This window comes from Aquarana catesbeiana, linkage group LG04 (genome assembly GCF_042186555.1).
Source record: "Aquarana catesbeiana isolate 2022-GZ linkage group LG04, ASM4218655v1, whole genome shotgun sequence".
NCBI lineage: Eukaryota > Metazoa > Chordata > Amphibia > Anura > Ranidae > Aquarana > Aquarana catesbeiana.
The window spans coordinates 467,118,426-467,144,075 of record NC_133327.1 but is presented as its reverse complement, the minus strand read 5'-3'; the positions used below and the strand labels follow the sequence as shown (position 1 = coordinate 467,144,075).

General features: G+C 41.8%; 1 protein-coding gene across 8 annotated transcripts in view; it reads left to right on the top strand.

Annotated features, from left to right (window-relative positions):
* The window catches only part of ARID4B (AT-rich interaction domain 4B), a 1,373,103-nt gene that overhangs the window by 402,036 nt on the left and 945,417 nt on the right, over nucleotides 1-25,650 (top strand). For all 8 annotated transcript variants that reach the window (XM_073627572.1, XM_073627571.1, XM_073627570.1 and 5 more), the window contains one exon: nucleotides 19,034-19,169. In XM_073627572.1, coding sequence (XP_073483673.1) covers nucleotides 19,034-19,169 — 136 coding nt within the window. The remainder of the gene's footprint in view (nucleotides 1-19,033; nucleotides 19,170-25,650) is intronic.

Below are 25,650 nucleotides of genomic sequence, written 5' to 3'. Positions count from 1 at the left end.
GCGGATTGGGGTTACCTGATCTCTGGGCATATTATCAAGCGGCACAAATGGCTCAATTGTCTGTTATTCTCCCAAGGTTCAAAACTAGATTGGCTCGCTATCGAGAGAAGAGCGACGCCTCTTCACACCTTAGACTACCTCTTGTGGTGCGACCCCAAAGTCAGACCAGCAATCATGTCCCCCACTCTATCTCATTCCATTTCTCTCAGTACTAGATTGCTCAAGCAGTCGTCTATTGCCTCTCCAATGAAACCCCTCGCACACATTTTCCATAACGCTGAATTCCCTCCGGGAGTACATATTAAAGCATTCAAATGGTGGACAGATAAAGGACTCTACCGCATAGGACACTTTCTTACTGCAACAGGTCCAATTACCTTAGCTTACTGCCAGAACACTCTTGAGATGCCTGAATCCGAGAAATTCAGGTTCACACAAATCTCACATTTCCTTCATTCAATCTGGCGCAACAATTTAAATTCTTTATCCATCACTCCTTACGAACACTGGTGTGCTAATATCCAGGACCAGAAAGGGGGCATCTCCCTGATCTATTCTGCATTGATGACAAAATCGGACAAACCAGCCTACACAAGGTCCTGGGAGGAGGAGACCGGCCAGACGAGGACAGCGGTAGATTGGTATAAATATTGGATTCGCTCCTTTAAAGGTATATGCAACATATCTCTCATAGAAGCCAGCATTAAGGTCATTTCTAGGTGGTATTATGTTCCCGCCAGACTGGTGGTGATGTTTCAGGGAACATCCCCCTTATGTTTCAGGGGATGCGAACTGGAGGGTTCAATGATACATATCTGGTGGACTTGTCCCCGAATTAGATCCTTCTGGAAAAGAATTTTCAACATGATTAGGTCCCTATTTAAATTACCGGTATACCCCAATGTTCAGTATGCCCTTCTCAATCAACATATACCAGGGTTATCAAAACAAGCGCAAGGCCTCTCATTCTTTATCTTATTAGGAGCTAAAATCACCTTAGCTAAAAGTTGGAAAAAACCTTCGGTTTCCTTCAGGAGGTGTATTAATAAAATTTCATGGATTATGTCTCAAGAGCATCTTGTAGCCAAACTTAACGATAAAGTGGGGAGGTTTATGTCCACTTGGGAACCGTGGGCTACTTTCCAGAACATCAACCTCATACCAGGTATGACAGGAGGAGGAACCCACCCCCCCCCTTCCCTCTAGACTTAACTCTCTTTAACCCACTTCCCCCCTCTCTTGCTCCCTTTCTCCGGTTCCTTCCTTTTCCTTTTCACCCCTCTTTTGGACTCTCTTGTCCCTAATTCTTTGTTTGCAAGCAGGACTACGAACCCCTTTTCTTAAGGAACTCCCCGGTGGACTCCACTCGCCCACCGGAGGGTCATCACTCATTATTGGAAATTTTGGTTTATCTTTCCTACTACGGAAAGGTTTAGGTTCATAAGGGCCCCTCCTGTATTGTCCCCAACATTTTTCCACTCTCCAGACCCTAGAACCTGGGGTTTGGACTCGGGGAGCACTACGCACACTTCCACAGAAAGTTCTCAGTGAGGTGGGGTATGCGTGGCGTCCCGGATGGTTCTCCTTGAATGACTGGAGAGCAGGAGGACCCTAAAGGATTGGCCCTATCCCCAGAACAGGCTCATTCCTTTTAGCTATATCCCGGTCTCTGTCTAATTGAGCTTGAGTTATAGATTTTTGTTTCTATTGAATATGTTATTTCAAGGACCAAAAACATGTTTTGTTTCCCTCATGACGCCTTTCCTCGATATTTGTACCTTGATAATACTCTGTCACTTTTTATGGATTCATGGTCTGCTTTTACATCATTGTAAAATACTCTCTATTCAAAATTAATAAAAATATTTAAATAAAAAAAAAAGCTTCAAGGAAAGACCCCAAAAATAACCTAAAAATGTAAAGACGGCAATCGCCAGCAGTCAAAAGCAAAACGGATTTTCACTCTCCACTCTTCAGATTCCAACCAGCAAATGAGGAAAACATATATATATATTTGCGCAGTGATTTTTCAGACGCAAACTTTTTGGAAAAAACTTTTTTAATTTTAATACACAAAAACACAATATATTGCCTCATTGTTTGGCAAGTTATAAAAGATGATCTTTCACGGAGTAAATAGTTACCAAACATGACATGCTTTAAAATTGCGCACGCCCGTGCAGTGGCGTCAAACTACGTACATTTTTAAAAGCTTTTACAGGTTACCACTTTAGATTTACACACAAGGTCAAGTATTAGAATTTCTGCCCCCGATCTGACATTTGCAGTGATAATTCACATGCATGGTGCAATTTTCTTTTAACTTACCACATAAGACCGATGCTTGCGTTTACCTTTGCGCATAAGCACAGGGGGGGGGGGGGGGGGGGGGCAGGGGTGCTTGAATTTATTTATTTTTTTTTATTATTTATTTTGCTTTTTTATTCTATTTTTACACTGTCTCATTCATTTTTCTTTTTTTTTTCTTTTTATTGTTCAGGAATGTAAATATCCCCTGTAATAGCAATAGGCAGTGACAGGTACTCTTTTCTGAAAAATCTGGGGTTGATTAGATCTCTTCTCTGCCCTTAAAGCAGTGTTTCTCAACTCCAGTCCTCAAGGCGCAGCAACAGGTCATGTTTTCAGGATTTCTCTCAGATAAAATGGCTGTGGTAATTACTAAGGCAGTGAAATTGTTTAAATCACCTGTGCAAATAATGGAAAGCCTGAAAACATGACCTGTTGGGGCGCCTTGAGGACTGGATTTGAGAAACACTGCCTTAAAGCATCTGACCACACCAAGATCGGTGTGATCAAATGCTTTCACAATTTAAAAATGGTGCTGTTTATACCCGGCGAACGTGATGAAATGCTCGTAGCTTCTAGTTTCTTAGGCCATTCTGACTGTTATGGTCATTGATCAGCTCTATGGTCAGCTGGCGGAACCGCCGGCTGCATTCTCTGGTTCACCGGTCTCAAGCAAGAGATACCACAAAAAAATACAATTGGCATAGAAAGAGATCAACATCATAACGAAAGTTCATGCCATATGGTATTCTGGTCTGGAGGTTAAAAATCAACCAGACTTCTCTTTCTAGAAGTCTGTGATGTAAATCTCCTCCACTGGGCAGGATTTTAACTGCAATGTGGTTCTTAGGAAGCATTTTTACATTGAACCTGAGCCCACTGTGACTTCACCTGTAGCTCCCAAGAGTAAGATGTCTGTTGCATCTATTGCTAATCCATTTATTTCCAAAATCTTGTAATGCGGTCCACCCTGGAGAGTTTGCAGTCGGAGTCATCAGGAGGGGCATATGATGTAACTAATAATTACACTCAAGGTAGTAATAAGTATTTTTATCCTTTGCAAAACAGAATGTTGCGGTGGAAATGTTCCAGACTTTAGTGGAACAAGACCTGGTAACTCTCAGGGATAAGGTAGAGAAAGCCCCCCCATTTTTCTAATGATAATTTGACCAAGGTTGAGAGTCTTGCTATCACGATTCTAAAATCGCGAAGGGACTTGTAAATTAGACAAGCTGACAAGGAGGGGCCAGTTCTTGACGCAAAGGATTATAGAATTGAGGCTTTGCGCCAACTAAATGTTACTAAAATGTACCGTGTCTTAACAAACAATCCTACCTCTGCATTCAGGCAACAACTGTCCCCCATCTTGGAAATGGGGCTTGAAATGGGTGTATTGTCGTCCAAAACAGCCGAGTTTCTCCTTGTCCATACTCCAGTGGTTCCGGTCTTCAATCATTTGCCCAAAAATGTTACACCCATACAGGGTCACTCCATAGTTGCGGGCATTGGATCTCTTTTTTTAAAGACTGGACCACTGGATCGACCAATACCGGCAGCCTTTGGTTACGAGACTGCCAGGTTATATTAAAGTGATTGTAAACTCCTTTTTTTTTTTTTTTTTTTAACAGACATGTTATGCTTACTTGTTCTGTGCAGTTGGTTTTGCACAGGGCAGCCCGTATCCTCCTCTTCTCTGGTCCCATGCTGAAGCTCCTGGCCCCTCCCTCCTGTTGAATGTCCCCACAGCAAACAAGTTGCTGTGGGGGCAGCCGGCTGCAGCTCTGTGTATCCATTTAGACACAGAGCTGCGACCTGGCCCCGTCCCTCTCATTTCTGATTTATGGAGGTTGATTGACAGCAGTGGGAGCCAATGGCCACTGCTGTGTCTCAGTCAATCAGGAGGGAGAGTCCTGGATGGCCGAGGGGCTCATGGACATCGTTGGATAGAGATGGGGCTTATATAAGTATTAGGGGGGCTGAGGGGGGCTTCTGCACATTCTGCAATGCATTAAGATAAAAAACCACCTGCTTTTACAACCCCTTTAAGGATACAGTGGGGCAAAAAAAGTATTTAGTCAGCCACCAATTGTGCAAGTTCTCCCACTTAAAAAGATGAGAGAGGCCTGTAATTGTCATCATAGGTATACCTCAACTATGAGAGACAAAATGTGGAAACAAATCCTGACAATCACATTGTCTGATTTTTTTTTTAAATAATTTATTTGCAAATTATGGTGGAAAATAAGTATTTGGTCACCTACAAACAAGCAAGATTTCGGTCTCTCACAGACCTGTATCTTCTTCTTTAAGAGGCTCCTCTGTCCTCCACTCATTACCTGTATTAATGGCACCTGTTTGAACTTGTTATCAGTATAAAAGACACCTGTCCACAACCTCAAACAGTCACACTCCAAACTCCACTATAGTGAAGACCAAAGAGCTGTCGAAGGACACAGAAACAAAATTGTAGACCTGCACCAGGCTGGGAAGACTAAATCTGCATTAAGCAAGCAGCTTGGTGTGAAGAAATCAACTGTGGGAGCAATAATTAGAAAATGGAAGACATACAAGACCACTGATAATCTCCCTCGATCTGGGGCTCCATGCAAGATCTTACCCCGTGGGGTCAAAATGATCACAAGAACGGTGAGCAAAAATCCCAGAACCACACAGGGAGACCTAGTGAATGACCTGAGAGCTGGGACCAACGTAACTAAGCCTACCATCAGTAACACACTACGCCGCCAGGGACTCAGATCCTGCAGTGCCAGACGTGTCCCCTTGCTTAAGCCAGTACATGTCCGGGCCCATCTGAGGTTTGCTAGAGAGCATTTGGATGATCCAGAAGAGGATTGGGAGAATGTCATGTGGTCAGATGAAACCAAAGTAGAACTGTTTGGTAGAAACACAACTCGTCGTGTTTGGAGGAGAGAGAATGCTGAGTTGCAACCAAAGAACACCATACCTACTGTGAATCATGTGCGTGGCAACATCATGCTTTGGGGCTGTTTCTCTGCAAAGGGAACAGGACAACTGATCCATGTACATGAAAGAATGAATGGGGCCATGTATCGTGAGATTTTGAGTGCAAACCTCCTCCCATCAGCAAGGGCATTGAAGATGAAACGTGGCTGGGTCTTTCAGCATGACAATGATCCCAAACACACTGCCCGGGCAACGAAGGAGTGGCTTCATAAGAAGCATTTCAAGGTCCTGGAGTGGCCTAGCCAGTCTCCAGATCTCAACCCCATAGAAAACCTTTGGAGGGAGTTGAAAGTCCGTGCTTCCCAGTGACAGCCCCAAAACCTCACTGCTCTAGAGGAGATCTGCATGGAGGAATGGGCCAACATACCAGCAACAGTGTGTGACAACCTTGTAAAGACTTACAGAAAACGTTTGACCTCTGTCATTGCCAACAAAGGATATATAACAAAGTATTGAGATGAACTTTTGATATTGACCAAATACTTATTTTCCACCATAATTTGCAAATAAATTATTTCAAAAATCAGACAATGTGATTGTCTGGATTTGTTTCCACATTTTGTCTCTCATAGTTAAGGTATACCTATGATGACAGCTACAGGCCTCTCTCATCTTTTTAAGAGGGAGAACTTGCACAATTGGTGGCTCACTAAATACTTTTTTGCCCCACTGTACCTCTGTTATTCTGGCGAGCACACAGGACATAAAATCGAAAAGAACATTTAGCTGAATTACTATGGATGTCAAATTCTTATACTCCTGTATCCCTCATGAGCTGGCATGGAAAGCATTCAAATTTCATCTGCAACACTACAGTCTATGAATTGGAATTAAGGGAATTTGTATTCATGATAGTTGATTTTCTGTTGAGGCACAACTATTTCATTTTTGACAAAATTTTTTACCTTCAGTGTATATGTGCCTTTATGGGATCAAAATTTTTCCTTCCCTAGCAAACTTAAGGAGGCCACATAAGATGGTATAGTCGCTATATAGACGACCTGCTTATGTGGGAAGGGGCCCCTGAGCACATTTCTTCTTTTGTTAGTTCTGCCAACTGCAATCCCCTCAATTTAGAATTTAGCTTTGGTAACCACCATAAATGTATACGTTTTTTAGACATCACTTTAGAGGGGTTTTGTTTTGACGAGAGTGTCCACATCCAGGCTTACCATAAGGAATGTGCTGGAAACTCATTATTGGCTACCAGCTGTCATCCGGAGTAAACAGTATGGTCAGTCCCATTTGGAGAATGTATTAGGGCCAAACAAAATTGTTCTACAGTGGAGAGTTTTTCTGAGAATTGCAGTATAGTGGCCTCTAGACTCTTGGTACGTAAATACAAACGAAGAGATATTAAAGTTTTACTAAACACAGTAACATGAAAATAGTTAATTTGCCACACACCCACATGTGTGATGTCAATATCATGTGATCTGGCTAGCTCTGATCAACAAGGAAATATTCTCTCCAGCAATAGAGACCAAACTGAGCATGTGCAGCAGTACTACTCTTGCTGTGTCTTATCTGGCCTTGCCAAGAGACCCTGCAGGAGGGGGAGGATCTGTCCATACAGGATCAAAGAGCCTTTTTACACAATGCAGAGGATTAACCCCTTAAGTTCCACAGTTAGTATAACAAGCATGCTATTCTGGACATACAGACAGATTTTACTGTTGTGGGTTTAGGAACACTTTAAAAGAGCTATACATGTGGCCAAGAATAGGAATAGAGCTACTCTTTTAAGAAATTCACAACATAGGAAAAATAGGGTTTAATGATGACAATCCCATTACTTTAATGACAACATATTCACAAGGATTTAATTTAGTTAAAATTATTATTTTACATTTCCCTATTATATCCACCGATAAAGATCTAGTACCTGTTATAATGACTGGCTGTAGGTTCTTGAGCTGATACGCTAACACTCTGGGGAGCATTCTTTCTCCCAGTCTGTACCAGTCAGAAGGATCCAATAGAACATGGTTACACACCACAGGATCCTATGACTGTGGTGTCAATACCTGTCCTTTTTGTGGGAGGCATTCCAAGAAGTCCAATACGGTACGTTCCGGTTCCACTGGAAAAGACTGCGTTTTGCGACTTCATCAATTGTGGAGCTAGTAATCTAGTTTATTTTGTGGAATGCACTTCCTGCAAGTTAGAATATGTGGGGTGTACCATGAGACCCCTTAGGACACGAATAAGTGAACATTACCACAGGGCATCTTATCCCAGAGATAAAGGATCATCTAATGGAGTGGTCATCAACCCTATCCTCAGGGCCCACTAACAGGCCAGGTTTGCAAGATCACTGAAATACATCACAGGTGATATCATTTGCTGTTCAGTGATTGCAGTATTCTAGTCTGCATCTCCCCAAGGTAATACATAAAACCTGGCCTGTTAGTGGGCCCTGAGGACAGGGTTGGTGACCACTGATCTAATGTGTCCAAACATTTCAAACATTCACACTCTGGTAATATGTCATCCTTTCTTTTTTATGGTCTGGAAAAGGTTAAAATCCACCCTGTGGAGGAGATTTACATTGCAGACTTCTAGAAAGAGAAGTCTAGTGAATTTTTAACCTCCAGACCAGAATACTATCTGGCATTAACTTTTGGTATGGTGTTGATCTCTTTCTTCACTAATTGTATGTTTTTATGGTATCTTTTGCTTGGGATAGTCTGTTTGGTTCATACTGTTTTTATTTTGTCTCTATTTAGATCCATATTGCTTACCTATTGATTTTAATAACATGATATGTTTTGTAAGACATCACTCCCCAGGGATTGTACACCTGCAGCTGTGTCTCTCGTTTACCTCAATTGATGACATCATCTGAGTGGAATTGGACTGCATTATCCTTTTTACACATTTTTTATGTATTATATATACACAGTGGCGGCTGGTGGTAAAATTTTTTTTTTGGGGGGTGCAAACTAACTAAAAAAAAACATCAATTGCAGCCTCACTGTGTCCATAAATTGCAGCTGACCCCCCCCCCGCCTGCCCGACACCTTATCTCGGTGGCAGGTCAGGCAGCGGGTGACGGCGGCGAGCTGTGGGACCTTGCAGCGGGTCAGACGAGTTTCCTCCCCTCCTCCTGATAGGTGTCCAATCGCAGTGCCTGTCCTTTCAACCAATCAGGTGACTGGTAATAGACCCACGCTACCTGATTGGTGGAGAGGCGGTTCAATGTTAGAAAAGTAAATATTCATTTGTTTTTCCAACACACCTGGGTGAACTCTGAGCGCAATGCTTTGCAGTCCGAGTTCACTTTTTTGAAGCCTATTAAAGCCTATGGCTCTAATCAGGTGCTTAAAAAAAACACCCCTGCTGCTGTAATACAGGCGTTCTGTGTCCGAAAAGGGGTCGGACGCCTGAATAGGGGGGTGGCCATGGATAGATTCATGCAATGCATGAATCTATCCATTTTTGATAGAGGGGGCGGCGCCCATGCACCCTTAACCACTTCAGCCCCGGAAGGATTTGCCCCCTTCATGACCAGAGCACTTTTTACAATTTGGCACTGCATCGCTTTAACTGCTAATTGCGCGGTCATGCAATGCTGTACCCAAACGAAATTTGCGTCCTTTTCTTCCCACAAATAGAGCTTTCTTTTGATGGTATTTGATCACCTCTGCCGTTTTTATTTTTTGCGCTATAAACGGAAAAAGACTGATAATTTTGAAAAAAAATGATATTTTCTACTTTTTGTTATAAAAAAAATTCAATAAACTCCATTTTAGTCATACATTTAGGCCAAAATGTATTCGGCCACATGTCTTTGGTAAAAAAAATGTCAATAAGTGTATATTTATTGGTTTGTGCAAAAGTTATAGCGTCTACAAACTAGGGTACATTTTCTGGAATTTATACAGCTTTTAGTTTATGACTGCCTATGTCATTTCTTGAGGTGCTAAAATGGCAGGGCAGTACAAAACCCCCCCAAATGACCCCATTTTGGAAAGTAGACACCCCAAGGAAATTGCTGAGAGGCATGTTGAGCCCATTGAATATTATTTTTTTTTGTCCCAAGTGATTGAATAATGACAAAAAAAAAAAAAAAATTACAAAAAGTTGTCACTAAATGATATATTGCTCACACAGGCCATGGGCATATGTGGAATTGCACCCCAAAATACATTCAGCTGCTTCTCCTGAGTACGGGGATACCACATGTGTGGGACCTTTTGGGAGCCTAGCCGCGTACGGGGCCCCGAAAAATCACCGCCTTCAGGATTTCTAAGGGCGTAAATTTTTGATTTCACTCCTCACTACCTATCACAGTTTTGAAGGCCATAAAATGCCCAGGTGGCACAACCCCCCCAAATGACCCCATTTTGGAAAGTAGACACCCCAAGCTATTTGTTGAGAGGCATGTTGAGTCCATGGAATATTTTATATTTTGACACAAGTTGCGGGAAAGTGACAAATTTATTTATTTATTTATTTTTTTGCACAAAGTTGTCACTAAATGATATATTGCTCACACAGGCCATGGGCATATGTGGAATTGCACCCCAAAATACATTTAGCTGCTTCTCCTGAGTATGGGGATACCACATGTGTGGGACTTTTTGGGAGCCTAGCCGCGTACGGGGCCCCGAAAACCAATCTCTGCCTTCAGGATTTCTAAGGGTGTAAATTTTTTATCTCATTCTTAACTGCCTATCACAGTTTCGGAGGCCATGGAATGCCCAGGTGGCACAACCCCCCCCCCCCCCCCCCCCCCAAATGACCCCATTTTGGAAAGTAGACACCCCAAGCTATGTGCTGAGAGGCATGGTGAGTATTTTGCAGCTCTCATTTGTTTTTGAAAATGAAGAAAGACAAGAACATTTTTTTTTTTTTTTTTTTTTCAATTTTCAAAACTTTGTGACAAAAAGTGAGGTTTGCAAAATACTCACTATACCTCTCAGCAAATAGCTTGGGGTGTCTACTTTCCAAAATAGAGTCATTGGGGGGGGGGGGGGGGGGGGTTTGTGCCACATGGGCATTCCATGGCCTCGGAAACTGTGATAGGCAGTGAACAGTGAAATCAAAAATTTACGCCCTTAGCCTGAAGGCGGTGCTTGGTTTTCGGGGTCCCGTACGCAGCTAGGCTCGCAAAAAGTCTCACACATGTGGTATCCCCGTACTCAGAAGCAACAGAATGTATTTTGGGGTGTAATTTCACATATTCCCATGGCATGTTTGAGCAATATATCATTTAGTGACAACTTTGTGCAAAAAAAAAAAAAAAATTGTCTCTTTCCCGTAACTTGTGTCACAATATAAAATATTCCATGGACTCGACATGCCTCTCAGCAAATAGCTTGGGGTGTCTACTTTCCAAAATGGAGTCATTTGGGGGGTTTTGAACTGTCCTGGCATTTTATGCACAACATTTAGAAGCTTATGTCACACATCACCCACTCTTCTAACCACTTGAAGACAAAGCCCTTTCTGACACTTTTTGTTTACATGAAAAAATTAATTTTTTTTTGCAAGAAAATTACTTTGAACCCCCAAACATTATATATTTTTTTTAAAGCAAATGCCATACAGATTAAAATGGTGGGTGTTTCATTTTTTTTTTTTTTTTTTCACACAGTATTTGCGCAGCGATTTTTCAAATGCATTTTTTGGGGAAAAAACACACTTTTTTAAATTTTAATGCACTAAAACACACTATATTGCCCAAATGTTTGATGAGATAAAAAAGATGATCTTAGGCCGAGTACATGGATACCAAACATGACATGCTTTAAAATTGCGCACAAACGTGCAGTGGCAACAAAATAAAAACATTTTTAAAAGCCTTTACAGGTTACCACTTTAGATTTACAGAGGAGGTCTACTGCTAAAATTACTGCCCTCGGTCTGATCTTCGCGGTGATACCTCACATGCATGGTGCAATTGCTGTTTACATTTGACGCCAAACCAACGCTTGCGTTCGCCTTAGCGCGAGAGCAGGGGGGGACAGGGGTGCTTTTTTTTTTTTTTTTCTTTTTTCCTTTATTATTTTTTTGCTTTTTTATCTTATTTTTAAACTGTTCCTTTCATTTTTTTTTTTTTAGTTATTTTTATTATCTCAGGGAATGTAAATATCCCCTATGATAGCAATAGGTAGTGATAGGTACTCTTTTTTGAAAAAATTGGGGTCAATTAGACCTTAGATCTCTCCTCTGCCCTCAAAGCATCTGACCACACCAAGATCGGTGTGATAAAATGCTTTCCCAATTTCCCAATGGCGCTGTTTACATCCGGCGAAATCTAGGTCATGAAATGCTAGTAGCTTCCGGTTTCTTAGACCATAGAGATGTTTGGAGCCACTCTGGTCTCTGATCAGCTCTATGGTCAGCTGGCTGAATCACTGGCTGCATTCTCAGGTTCCCTGTTGAGACAGGAGTGCCAGAGAAAAACACGGAAGACGGTGGGGGGGGGGCATTCCCTTCCACTGCTTGTAAAAGCAGTCTAGAGGCTAATAGGCCGCTAGGATTGCTTTTACATGAAAGCCGACCGCTGGCTAGAGCTGCACGATTCTGGCTAAAATGAGAATCACGATTTTTTTGCTTAGAGGATAGATCACGATTCTCTCACGATTCTCGCGGCGTAACATCTTTCACATTAAAACAAAAAAAATTGCGCTAACTTTACTGTTTCTTTTTTTTTTATTTATTGAAGTGTATTTTTTCCCAAAAAATTGCATTTGAAAGACTGCTGGGCAAATACAGTGCGACATAAAATATTGCAGCAATTGCCATTTTATTCCATAATAAATAAATATATATATATATATATATATATATATATATATATATATATATATATATATATATATATATATATATTTTATCTCTAATGTTTTGGGATTCCAAGTAATTTTTTTTAGCAAAAAATATTGATTTTAACTTAAGAAAGAAGTGTCAGAAAAAGATTTAGACTTTAAGTGGTTAAACTTCCTGCATTTACAGGTTGTTTAAAGCTTGGCAGATTGCCCAGGTTATTTGTTTACACAGAGAAGTTCTATCCCTTTGATCTAAGAAGGAAGTTAGATACAATGTTTCAAGTTCTAAACTTGGCAGAATGCCTGGATGTTTTCTTTTGACAGCTGAGTGAGCAGATAATCTCTCCACTTGTTTATATGAAAGAATCGTCAAACTCAGCAGGAGAGATCGTCAGGGGAGGTGAATCGAGATCACGATTTTTTAACAATTAATTGTGCAGCTCTACCGCTGGCTGAAAAGAATGATACCAAGTTTATACCTAAACCTGCAGGCATCATTCTGGTATAACCACTCAAAGTCGTGAATGGCGTATCTGAACACAAAAAAATGGTTAACAATAAAACACAGTAAACGGTAAAGTATAAAAAATTGCATACCTGAAAAGCAAACATGATAAAACATAATAACAATAAAACATTGCAGAATAGAATACAGTAAAAAACCGAACGATAGAGAGAGAGAACAATAAAACGACAACAATTTTTTAAAAATATATATATACACATATACACTTTTTTTTGTAACTAACTATTATAACTGTAACCGGTTCCAGGTTCGGGTCTCTCAAAATGCGATGGCATCTTGGGAGACCCTGTGAAAGTGTGCCTAGTCTGTGCAATGCTGTACCCTATGCTAATAACTAGTGCATGGTAGTGTTCAAAACATTCACCAATGCAAAGACCAGGATTGTCAGGACAGGAGGGACAATAATAGCGGGTGTCACACCTATATCCGCGCTTGCTGCAGACACAACATCTTCTGGATACAAAAGGACCATGTTGATCTCTAAATGAAATTTTAGGAAGCATCCACTTCTTCCTGACGCTTTGTATGGAACAGAGCCAATTGGAATAAATATGCAGACACTTTTTGTACCAGCATCTGGCTTTATGGGAAATTAAGTACGGCTTCATCATCTGGTAGTTGAAGTCCACCCCTCCCATGTTAAGGTTGTAGCCATGGACACAGATGGGCTTCTCAACAACACCAGTCGCCATTGCAATTTGGACTGTCGTGTCTGCGTGAATGTAAGACAGGACAAACGTCCCGATTGTCCATCCACTTCACTGCAAGCATTTCATTTCTTCTTAAGCAGGCTCTCTCCCCGTCTAAGTCGGGTATTTACAAGCCGTTGGGGGAAGCCCCGGCGATTAGGTTGCATGGTGCCACATGAGCCAATTTCTAATTCTAAAAGGTGTCTAAAAAGTGACACACTTGTATAAAAGTTGTCCGCATACAAATGGTACCCTTTACGGAACAAAAGAGAAACTAAGTCCCAAACAATCTTGCCACTGCTCCCTGCTCCCTGGTCTGGGCAGTCGTGGGGCTCCATGTGACTATCTTTTCCCTCGTAAATCAGGAAAGTCCGTGCATAGCCTGTAGCCCTCTCAAAGAACTTATACATTTTGACCCCATATCTTGGCATGCTTGCTGGGGAGAAACTATTTAAAAGCAAGGCAGCTAGAAATATTAATGAGGAACTCATCTACGCAAACATCTTGTTGGGGGTATACATGTCTGCAAATTTTTGGTGAAAGTGATTAAAGACGGGCCAAATTTTGTGGAGCCGATCATATCCAGGGTAACCCAGAGGACGACAGAGTTGATTGTCGTTAAAATGCATAAATTGCATTATATTCTTGTATCTACCTCTGGCCATGGCAGCAGAGAACACGGGCATATGATGAATCAGATCTGTGGACCAATATGACCACAACTTATTCTTTTTAGTAATGCCCATGTTGAGGGTTAGGCCCAAAAAAGTCTTAAATTCGGAAACCGAGATGAGTTCACATGCAAATTGTCTGTCAAGGTTTGAATTTGGGTTTGCAGTGATAAATTGCTTGGCATACAAATTGCTTTGGTTCTCAATTGATCTGTACAGATTTTCTGTGAAAAACAGCTCAAAAAAACCAAGGAGAGTTAAATTTGCTGCTTTCACCTGAATTCCAGGTTGGCCAGTGAATAAGGGAAGAACAGGCGCTGCAGAATCTGTGGGCTGCCAATCGGGATGTGCAAGCGCATTAAGGAGGACACTATGGGCTCTATGGGCCTGTGTTCACATTCTTGGTGGCTGTGGGACATACTTGTGCTAGCCACCGCACCAGCTTGGACTGCACTTGGGAGTTGCCACATCACCAAGTGTTACTGCCGTGCTGTTGTGTCTATGACCAGGATGTACTAGGCCCCTGGTTTTCGCCAGTTAACTAAAAGGTAGAACGGCACTAGTACTGGCACTCTGCTGCGTACTAGAATCATCATGCAACCTTGGCACGGGGGCGGGTATGCCTGAATTTAGCAGGGACCACTACTCCATCGTCTGAGATAACTGTCAGTGTGCCGCTGCTCTCTACAGGTTTGTATTCTGAGCCTGATAATGACAGTGAGGACTCGCCATCTAAATATAAAGGTATATGGCGCTAGCTACAAGTGATAAATACCGTATCTATTGGCGTATAACACGCACTTTTTCCCCCTTAAAATCTGGGGAAAATCGTGGGTGCGTGTTATACGCCGAACCGCTGCCTCCGAGGAGAAGGAGTGCCGCAGAAATAGACAGAGCCGAGTGTACTGTGTACGTGGCTCCGCTCGTAGTCACACCCAGTCCCGCCTCCTAGCATTTACGTCCTACCATTGGACCGGTGTTGTGTCCATCATAGGAGGCGGGACTGGGCGGCTGAGACGAGCCGAGGACATAGGATATTCGGCTCTGTCTATCTCTGCGGCGCTAAAAATTTAAAATGGATCAAGCTGAAATTTTGGGCAATGCTGCAGTTGGACATTGTTGGACAAGGCTGCAGGCGGACACTGTTGGGCAAGGCTGCAGGCGGACACTGTTGGGCAAGGCTGCAGGCGGACACTGTTGGGCAAGGCTGCAGGCGGACACTGTTGGGCAAGGCTGCAGGCGGACACTGTTGGGCAAGGCTGCAGGCGGACACTGTTGGGCAAGGCTGCAGGCGGACACTGTTGGGCAAGGCTGCAGGCGGACACTGTTGGGCAAGGCTGCAGGCGGACACTGTTGGGCAAGGCTGCAGGCGGACACTGTTGGGCAAGGCTGCAGGCGGACACTGTTGGGCAAGGCGGCAGGCGGACACTGTTGGGCAAGGCGGCAGGCGGACACTGTTGGGCAAGGCGGCAGGCGGACACTGTTGGGCAAGGCGGCAGGCGGACACTGATCATTCTGCAATGTTGGGCAAGGTTGCAGATGGACACTGATATGGTTGTATTGATGGGCATTTAAAATGTAAATTTTTTTCCCTTAAACTTCCCTCCTAAACTTGGAGTGTGTGTTATTCGCCGATAAATACGGTAATAAAAAATGTGAGAAAAAATACGTGTGCTAGACACACTCAAGGAATAGCACTTCCAAGACTGCTAAAGCTAATATGCTGAATAATCAAGTGCAAGTAATCTTCAACATAAACGATAATATTCCTAATGTCAGAAATTATAATAAAGTGCAAGAAAGTGCAAAAAATGCTTCAAAAGTGCTGACAGTGCAATCAAAGTCCAATAAAGAGGAAAAAATCTCCAATTTATTTAAAAAATAACTAAGTTACTACTTGTTGTTATAAAATAAATTGGATTGAAATACTTCACTATGGAGCCCCTCCTCTTTATCGCATGACCATTTTACATGGGATGAGCCTAAAGTCCACCCTGATACAGGCACTGCTGTGGATATCTGTGGGAATCGATTGATTGCTGAGGATCCAGTGTATATCCATACCAAGGCTTGGGGCAAATGAGTGACGCACCACGGATGGTGATAGTAATTGGATGAAGTGGATTTCGTTGTGGTTGTGTTGCACATGCACTTTTTTCTTCTTATGAACTGTCACCTGGAGATTTTTTCCTCTTTATTGGACTTTGATTGCACTATCAGCACTTTTGGAGCATTTTTTGCACTTTATTAGAATTTCTGACATTATGAATGACTATTATCGTTTATTATGTTTATTATGTTGAAGATTACTTGCACTTGATTATCCAGCATATCAGCTTTAGCACGGTCTTGGAAATGCTATTCATTGAGTGTGTCTATCACATGTATTTTTGCTAACATTTTTTATTATTTATCACTTGTCGTTAGCGCCAAATACCTTTTTATATTTGTTTTTTCTGTGTGGGAACACTTTCATATGTTGGTAGTTTCTCAAATTCTATTTTTTTCATTCGAGCTAGTGTAGGTTTTGTGCATTAGTTCTCTTTTCTTTCATGAGGACTCCCCATCGCTCTCATCTGTCATGCTCAGAATCCTGTAAACCTCTATGCTCGTGTACCTTTCGTTAGACATTTTGGCCACTAAATTTATAGTTACCTAGTGCGACTGATAAATAAAAAGCACCTGGCTGTCAGGGACTGCTTGAACCACTACAAAAAATGTACCTGCTAGTGCTAGCAGAGATCAGGCCTGATCTTGTTAATGCTGCTGTTTTTTGTACTGTGTATCAGTGATCTACCGACACTGCACTTGGGGGGGGGGGGGGGGCGGCTAAACACAGGTGCTGGCAGGTTTTGGGGCTGATCCTGCTAACGCTGCATTTTTGGGAACACTATACTATTGGAGACGTTAGTATAGATCTAATAAACAATATTGATCCATTCAGACACTGTACTAGTAAGGGAGGTGTAAAGTGTGTGTTGCTGGCAATCAAAATGTTAAAATGTAATAGTGAATATGTGGCTGGCAAACAGACACTATCTGAGATTGATGCTAACACTATCGGGCAGCACCCATGGCAATTAGTGATCAGAAAAACATTCTGTACACTGAACTAATGATACTGTGACAGGGCAGTGAAAGGGTTAACTGAGGGGCAATCAGGGGATTAAACTTTATTAGGAAATGTGTGGCGGGCAAGCTGACACTATCTAGGATTGACACGCTATCTAGAGTCACCGGTGACGCTTATGCAGTGATCAGCAAAACATCTGTACACTGTACCTAATGACCCTGAGACAGGAGTGAAAGGGTTAACTGGGGAGGCTATCAGGAAGGGGGTTAAATATACCTAACTATGTAAACTGGTGTCAGTGTAGTGCTTTTACTCGGTCTGATGCAATCTCTTCTCACGCTGGAGCCGAAAAGGGCTCCAGTAGAGAAGATTGCATTACTTCCTGTGCTGTTTACTGGTGCTGTTTACTGATTTCTCACAACCGATTTGCAGGTGTAGGCCAAAAATTATTGGCCTGGACCTGTTAATTGATTGGTGCTGAAACGCATTAAGGCCCCATCGGGTGCTTGCGCCCCTGGCTCGGGATTATGCAGGGAGCACGGATCCTGTATATATACACGTGATTCTGCGCAGCGTGGTCACTTTTTAACAGTAAATTTGCTATAGGGCGGTCGGCAGCTGGTAAAAAAAAAAAACAAAAAAAACAATGTCCACTGGTGTAGATCCATCATTAATCGCTATGCCCACTGCAGCCACCACTGCCCCTGGGGGAAAAAAAAAAAAAAAAGCTCTGCTCCCAACGAAGGCTTCCTCCATCTGAAAGCTCTGCCGCTAAATTAGTAGTGCCCACAGCACTGATCTGTGCCCATTGCAGCCTCATCCAGCCAACCATCCATCTATGCTCAGCCATCCCTCTGTCATACTCATCCAGCCATCCATCTGTCATACTCATCCATCCATCCATGCTCAGCCCCCATACTCAGCCATCCAACTACCCCCATCCGTACTCGGTCATACTCGGCCGTACTCTGCCATCCCATCCGTACTTGGCCATACTCAACCATACCCAGCCATCCACATTTATGGCTCATCCATCCCCATTCATGCTCATCCATGCCACTACAGTGCCTCACAAAAGTGTAATAGGTAGTCAAACTAGATTTGAAATGTATGCTCTGTAGCCTGGCTGTGGAAAAGTCTCCCACATGTGATATCTCTGTACTCAGGATGAGTAGGAGAATCTATTTTGGGGTGTAATGTTTGGTATGTACTGTGACTGCCTTTTTTTTTCCGACACAATCACAGCGGGCGCTTTACCACATGATCAGCTTTTAGCCAATGACAGCTGATCACGGAAGTGAACAAGCCAGCTATCATCTTTTTTTTTTTCTCCTCGCGATCAGCGTGAGGAGAGAAGCAGAAAGCCGGTAACCGGCTTCTGTTACTGGGACATCAGTCCCTGCCTTAGTGCCCACCAGTGTCGCCTATCAGTGCCCACGAGTGCCCACGAGTGCCACATATCGGTGTCCATCAGTGCAACCTATCAGTGCAGTCTCATCAGCTCATATCAGTGAAGCAGAACAATTACCTGTTTGCAAAATTTTCTAACAACCTACAAAATATATATATTTTTTTTCTAAATTTTCAATCATTTTTTTTTTTTGTTTAGCAAAAAATTAAAAAAACAAAAAAAAGTAATGATTAAATACCAACAAAAGAAAGCTCTATTTGTGTGAAAAAAGGATAATGTCATATGGGTACAGTGTTGCATGACCGTGCACCTGTCATTCAAAGAGTGACAGTGCTGAAAGCTGAGAATTGGCCTGAGCAGGAAGGGGGGTTAAGTGCCCAGTAGGCAAGTGGTTAAATAGAAACAGATTGTGAGTCTAACTTACGTTTAAACATTTTACTCATTATGTTTTGGACATTTTTTCTTTATTTACAGGATGGCCCTATCAATGTTTAATGTATACATTACAGATTTTTTTGATTTTCTGTTAAAGCCATATTGCATGCTTTAGCATATATATTTTCTTAACCAAATATATATTTTGACATTGCAGTCCAGAAGATGAATCCTCCACCTCATCCAGTGATGAAGATGATGACAAAGACAAAACTGGAGACAAGCTTCAGGGAAAGGTTGTCTATGTTTCCTTGAGCACCGAAGGAAAAAAAAACCCATGGGTTCCTGCACTGGTATGTTTTTTTTTAATTCTTTGGTTATAGTATTATTCTCTAAAAAGACAAACCAAACAAATATAGAAAACCTCAGTGAAATAAAGATGATGTAAAATCTCTAATAGGATGAGAGGCTTAAGTAACAGAAAAGGCTACGGAAAATGGATATTTAAATATTCCCTACCCTTTTCTCCTAATGGCCCTGCATATCCTTTTTTAGACATTTTTAGTGTATGTTACATGCAATCACATGATGCAGAGCTCTGGGTCCTCTCTGCAATACAGAGGGCTGACAATGAGGATGAATAACATTGTACAGTGCTTTCACCCGCCAATGTCCATTGCTCTATTTGTTGAAGAGAAGAGGTGTCTCCTCCCACCAGCAAGGACAGTCGGGCTAGAAGAGGAGAGGACCCTGAACTTTGTGGTAATAAAGTCCTTTGCTAAGGAGCAGAGACCGCCATGGGTGGACACCAGAAGAAGAAGTTTGAGGCCACTCTGTGCAATACCAGTGCACAGATCAGGTGAATATAAACCAATTTTTTATTTTAGGAAAAAAAGGAGTCTTTACAATTACTTTAACCACTTCCAGACCGCCACACATACATTTACTGCAGCAGGGCGGCCTGGCTGCGCAAAATCACTCACATGTATAGGTACGTGAATCGTGCCCTTGGCTAGGGTGCATGCGCATGCTCGTGGCGATCAGATTCAATTTAGAACCAATAATTTATCAGGTTCAGGCCAATGATTTATGGCCTGGTTAGTAGGAAGTGGATGGAAGGCGCGTGATCAGACGCTTACATCAAGAAATGTATGGTTTATTTATGTAAAAGAATACAGACATATAGTCATATAGATATAAAATCATACAAATACTACATAATATTATAAAAAAAAAAAAGGAAAAACAGGTAACAAAATAAGTACTAGGAAGTTAAAATTGGGGTGTGCCCATATTGAGGCAGGTATCTAAGAAATGCTGACGCGTTTCGAGGAAAACCTCTTCATCAGAGCCAGGAGAACTGGAGCACAGTCTGTATGGGCCGGTAGGCCGACATGTGTACATGGGGAGAGGTCGTGTGGCTAGTAGGAGGATGTGTCCTGTGATGGACAATTGATTATTCCAAGTTCCATACCCAGGTGTTCTAGATGGGGTATAAATAAGAACAATATATACCGTACACTACAGACTGGAGACGTAAGATAAGTTTACATTGAAAAATGCATTCATAAAATGATAGAAAGTATATAATATAAATGTATTAGAAATAAAAATTACCATATCAGTACAAAGAATTAATGATAGGTAGTGGGATTTTGAAGCACAGAACATGAGATTGTAGTCTAAATACATACAAACGAAAAAATCTACGCATACATAAGTGTACACACACATACTCGTGTACACATACATGCATATACATACACGTGCATAATACAAACGCATGTAAATGCATTAAAAAAAATAAATAAATAAATAAAAAAAAAACATATATGCATATGAGGGGGGGGGGCGATGGTAAATGAAGTAAAAAGTGCACTGAGACACATTGCGAGATATTGTCTCTCTGCATGGTAAAACCGGTTGTGCTTTTGTCCAAAGGACATGCGCATGCGTGTAAAAACTCTGCCAGCACGTAAAATGCTGTGCTGGAACAGATATGTGGAGGTATGCCCCTGTTCACGGAAAGCACAAATGGGGGCACGAAGATGGCCATGTGGTTTGTGCAAAAACAGAAATGTGTTCATTCAAATGGAAATCCACAAAAATATATATACAAAAATGCATATATCAAATGTACATAAAAATCTAAAACGCATATGCATATATATATATATATATATATATATATATATATATATATATATATATATATAAAGAAACAATATGCACAAAATAAATATATGTATATATTCACATAAATCTGTACATATATACACATATGCACACACACATATATATATATATATACACATATATATATATATATATATATATATATATATATATATATATATATATATATATATATATATATATATATATACACATATATATATATATATATATATATATATATATATATATATATATATATATATATATATGCACACATATACATGTCCACATGCATACACACACATGTGGAGACCACCCCTACACAGCATGTATTGTGCCTATGTAGAACCAGTGTCATGGCGGTAGGGTGGGAATGTGTAGTTTGTGCAACGCAATAGCGGAGAGTGGCGGGAGTGGATACGTTAGGGGGATAATCTGGTGTTGGTGACCAAATATTGGAGGTGGCAGACAGGTGGGCTGATGACAGAACGCACCTACCTATGGATGAAATTAGAATGTAAATAGATTGTATTTTCTTTTTGCGGTCCTGTTAGGCTGTCAGATGTGCCTGTAGTGAAACATAAGTTGAGCAGGGAAAGTAAGCAAGCTCTTATGGACACTGCTGGGTTTAACAGGATAAGGAAGTTACAAAGACCATTGTGGCTAACCTGTCTCAGGAGAAGTGTGTAGACACAGCTGTAAACGGTAGAGATCCTTTGGAGTGGAGAGCCGTGTGATCCTGGCAGCAGAAGGGGGGGAGGAGGAGGGAGGAGGTGTCCTTAAAGCAGCTGATGGCTGGATAGAAAGCGTCTTGCTGCCTAGAGATAGGAAAGGTGTTGTGCTGGGGGTTTAAAAGACTTTGGGGGGCGGGTCCGAGGGCATGAATGAAAAGGCTATTATTGAATCCAATTAAGCCATATAAAGTAATGTGATATGAAAAGTGTGACTATGAAAAGGTATTTTGCCCTTCGCGAATCACCCTCTGAAGCACCATCCTTATCCACAAGCCCCCCATCTGACAATATTGCACTAAATACGGACAACGCACTCGAAAACTTGGAGAGTCTTTTTCAGGAGGGAGCCTGCGAGGACTATGAAACTGAACCAGAACTCTTAGCCCTCATGGAAAAACAGATCACACACACCGACTTCAAAGCCAAGTCTTCCTTCCATCCCCACTGGGCAAAAGGAAAATTCATTCCAATATTCTATGAGATAGTGCTGGACGAAATTAAAAGGATCTGTCAAAAAAATTGTCTCAGTGACAAATCCATAAACATTAAGAAAAAAGACCACGAAGTCCCCAAAGAGATCCTTAAGAAATTCCAGAATAGAGAAGACATCATTATTAGGCAAGCTGATAAAGGTGGTGGTCTAGTAATTCAAAATCAAGCTGACTATCTGGCAGAGGCCCTGAGACTCCTTGGAGATACCGACACATATGAGAAACTCCCTGCTGACCCACTACCATCTTTTGCAACCTCCCTCGAAGTCCTATTAAACCAAGCTAAGGATAATGGAGTCATCACGAAAAGCGAACTCCTTTTCCTTAACAAACAGCATCCACTAACTCCCCATTTCTACCATATCCCCAAAATTCACAAGAATCAGACAAATCCACCGGGCAGACCTATTATTGCTGGGATCGTCAGCTTAACCAGCAATCTAGGTTGTTATATCGACCACTTCCTACAAGACTTAGTAATACAACTACCATCATACGCAAAAGATTCCGGACACATGCTCGACATCCTTTCATCATTTTCTTGGCAACCGCATTTCAAATGGCTCTCATTGGATGTCTCTTCTCTCTATACCTCCATCGAACACAAATATGGCATAAAAGCAGCCAAACACTTTCTCTCCAAGAGTAACATACACCCTCTACAGACCAAATTCCTCCTCGACTCCATCGAATTCTGCCTCACTCACAACTACTTCTCCTTCGTGGGCGAGTATTTTCGCCAAACCAAGGAAACTGCCATGGGAGCAAAATTTGCACCTAGCTACGCAAACCTCTTCATGGGCATGTGGGAAGATCTGTTCATCTGGGCCAACAATCCTTTTAAAGATCAGCTCGCCCTCTACACCCGATACATTGATGACATCCTGATCATTTGGAACGGATCACATATGGATCTAAACAAATTTCTGGAATACTGCAACTCCAATCCTTATGGTATCTCTTTTACCCATGTGGTCGACAACACATCACTCGTCTTTCTGGATTTAGACCTACAAATCGAGGAAGGCAGCATTATATCCAAAACCCATTTCAAACCTAGTGCTGGAAATTCCTACCTCCACGCCAAAAGTCACCACCATCCCAAATGGATCCGTAACATACCCCACGGGCAATTCTGCAGGCTGAAGAAAACCTGCACTAAGAAAAGTGACTATGAAAAACAGGGATCCATCTTAAAAAAGAAATTTCTTGAGAAGGGTTATGAAGAATCACTCATCAAACAGGCCTTTTACAAATATTGGACCCAGTATGACGAACATCCCTCTGTCACTATGGCAATGGAGGCTAACAAAACAAGCGGCAATAAAAGGACCACCGACAGCAATATCTCCAACCCCATCAGATTCAGTACACAATATAACACCAAAGCATTCGACATACAGAGAGCCATCGAGAAAAATTGGAACATTCTCAAGCAGAATCCCATCCTCAATCCAGTTCTACCACCCAAACCAGTAGTTGTGTTTCGAAAATCCAAAGATCTTAGAAGCCTAATAGCTCCGAGTAGAGTACGAAAACCTCAGAACCAAACCAAGACCCCCACTGGCAATTGGGCATCCATCTTCGACCAGAAAGGCAACCACAAGTGTGGAACCAAAAACTGTGGAGCCTGTGCCTTCATGGCACACCGCAAAAAAGAAATCATGGGGTCCGACGGCCAGTACCACAAAATCAAACAGTTCATCAATTGCGGTACCTCCTATGTAGTCTATGGTCTTATCTGTCCATGCGGTCTTCTGTATGTTGGGCGCACAATACGTCCACTCAGGACAAGATTTAGCGAACACAAATGCAGCATAATCAATAGTAACACGTACCATCAGAGTAAAAATAAAAAATGCCACAGCTATTCAGTACCTAGGCATTTCAGAGAATGTCATAACAGCAATCCAACAGGCATCAAAGTGTTTGGCATTGAAGCTATCAAAAAAGACGCTGACAATGGGAGGAGATTCAGAAGACTCTGTAAACAAGAATCATTCTGGATTTTCACTCTTGGGTCATTGGTTCCCGATGGAATGAATGAAGATCTAGATATCCACGGTGCCATCTAGATACAGCATATCACCATCATGCTTTGCCCCCCCCTCTATCCTAGCCATCCCCAGCCCCCCCCCCCCTTATTACCTGTGATCCCCTTCATATCATCACCATCATTCCACCATACGGTAAACCCTGTATACCCTCTCCTGTCCCCGCAGTTTCATGTACACTATTTCTCCTCATATTATCCACCTCTGCTGTTATACAACCCATATAAACCTGTGTGTGTACATGTGTGTGTATGTGTATGTATATGTGTGTATATGTATGTGTGTATATATATATATATATATATATATATATATATGTACATGTTCTCCGGTTCACTATTCAAATCATAGTCACACTTTTCATATCACATTACTTTATATGGCTTAATTGGATTCAATAATAGCCTTTTCATTCATGCCCTCGGACCCGCCCCCCAGAGTCTTTTAAACCCCCAGCACAACCTCATCACAAAACCTTTCCTATCCCTAGGCAGCAAGACGCTTTCTATCCAGCCATCAGCTGCCTCAAGGACACCTCCTCCCTCCTCCTCCCCCCCCCTTCTGCTGCCAGGATCACACGGCTCGCCACTCCAAAGGATCTCTACAGTTTACAGCTGTGTCTACACACTTCTCCTGAGACAGGTTAGCCACAATGGTCTTTGTAACTTCCTTATCCTGTTAAACCCAGCAGTGTCCATAAGAGCTTGCTTACTTTCCCTGCTCAACTTATGTTTCACTACAGGCACATCTGACAGCCTAACAGGACCGCAAAAAGAAAATACAATCTATTTACATTCTAATTTCATCCATAGGTAGGTGCGTTCTGTCATCAGCCCACCTGTCTGCCACCTCCAATATTTGGTCACCAACACCAGATTATCCCCCTAACGTATCCACTCCCGCCACTCTCCGCTATTGCGTTGCACAAACTACACATTCCCACCCTACCGCCATGACACTGGTTCTACATAGGCACAATACATGCTGTGTAGGGGTGGTCTCCACATGTGTGTGTATGTGTGCATGTATATATATGTGTGCATATATATATATATATATATATATATATATATATATGTGTGTACAGATTTATGTGAATATATACATATATTTATTTTGTGCATATTGTTTCTTTATCTATATATATATATATATGCATATGCGTTTTAGATTTTTATGTACATTTGATATATGCATTTTTGTATATATTTTTGTGGATTTCCATTTGAATGAACACATTTCTGTTTTTGCACAAACCACCTAGCCATCTTTGTGCCCCCATTTGTGCTTTCCGTGAACAGGGGCATACCTCCACATATCTGTTCCAGCACAGCGTTTTACATGCTGGCAGAGTTTTTACACGCATGCGCATGTCCT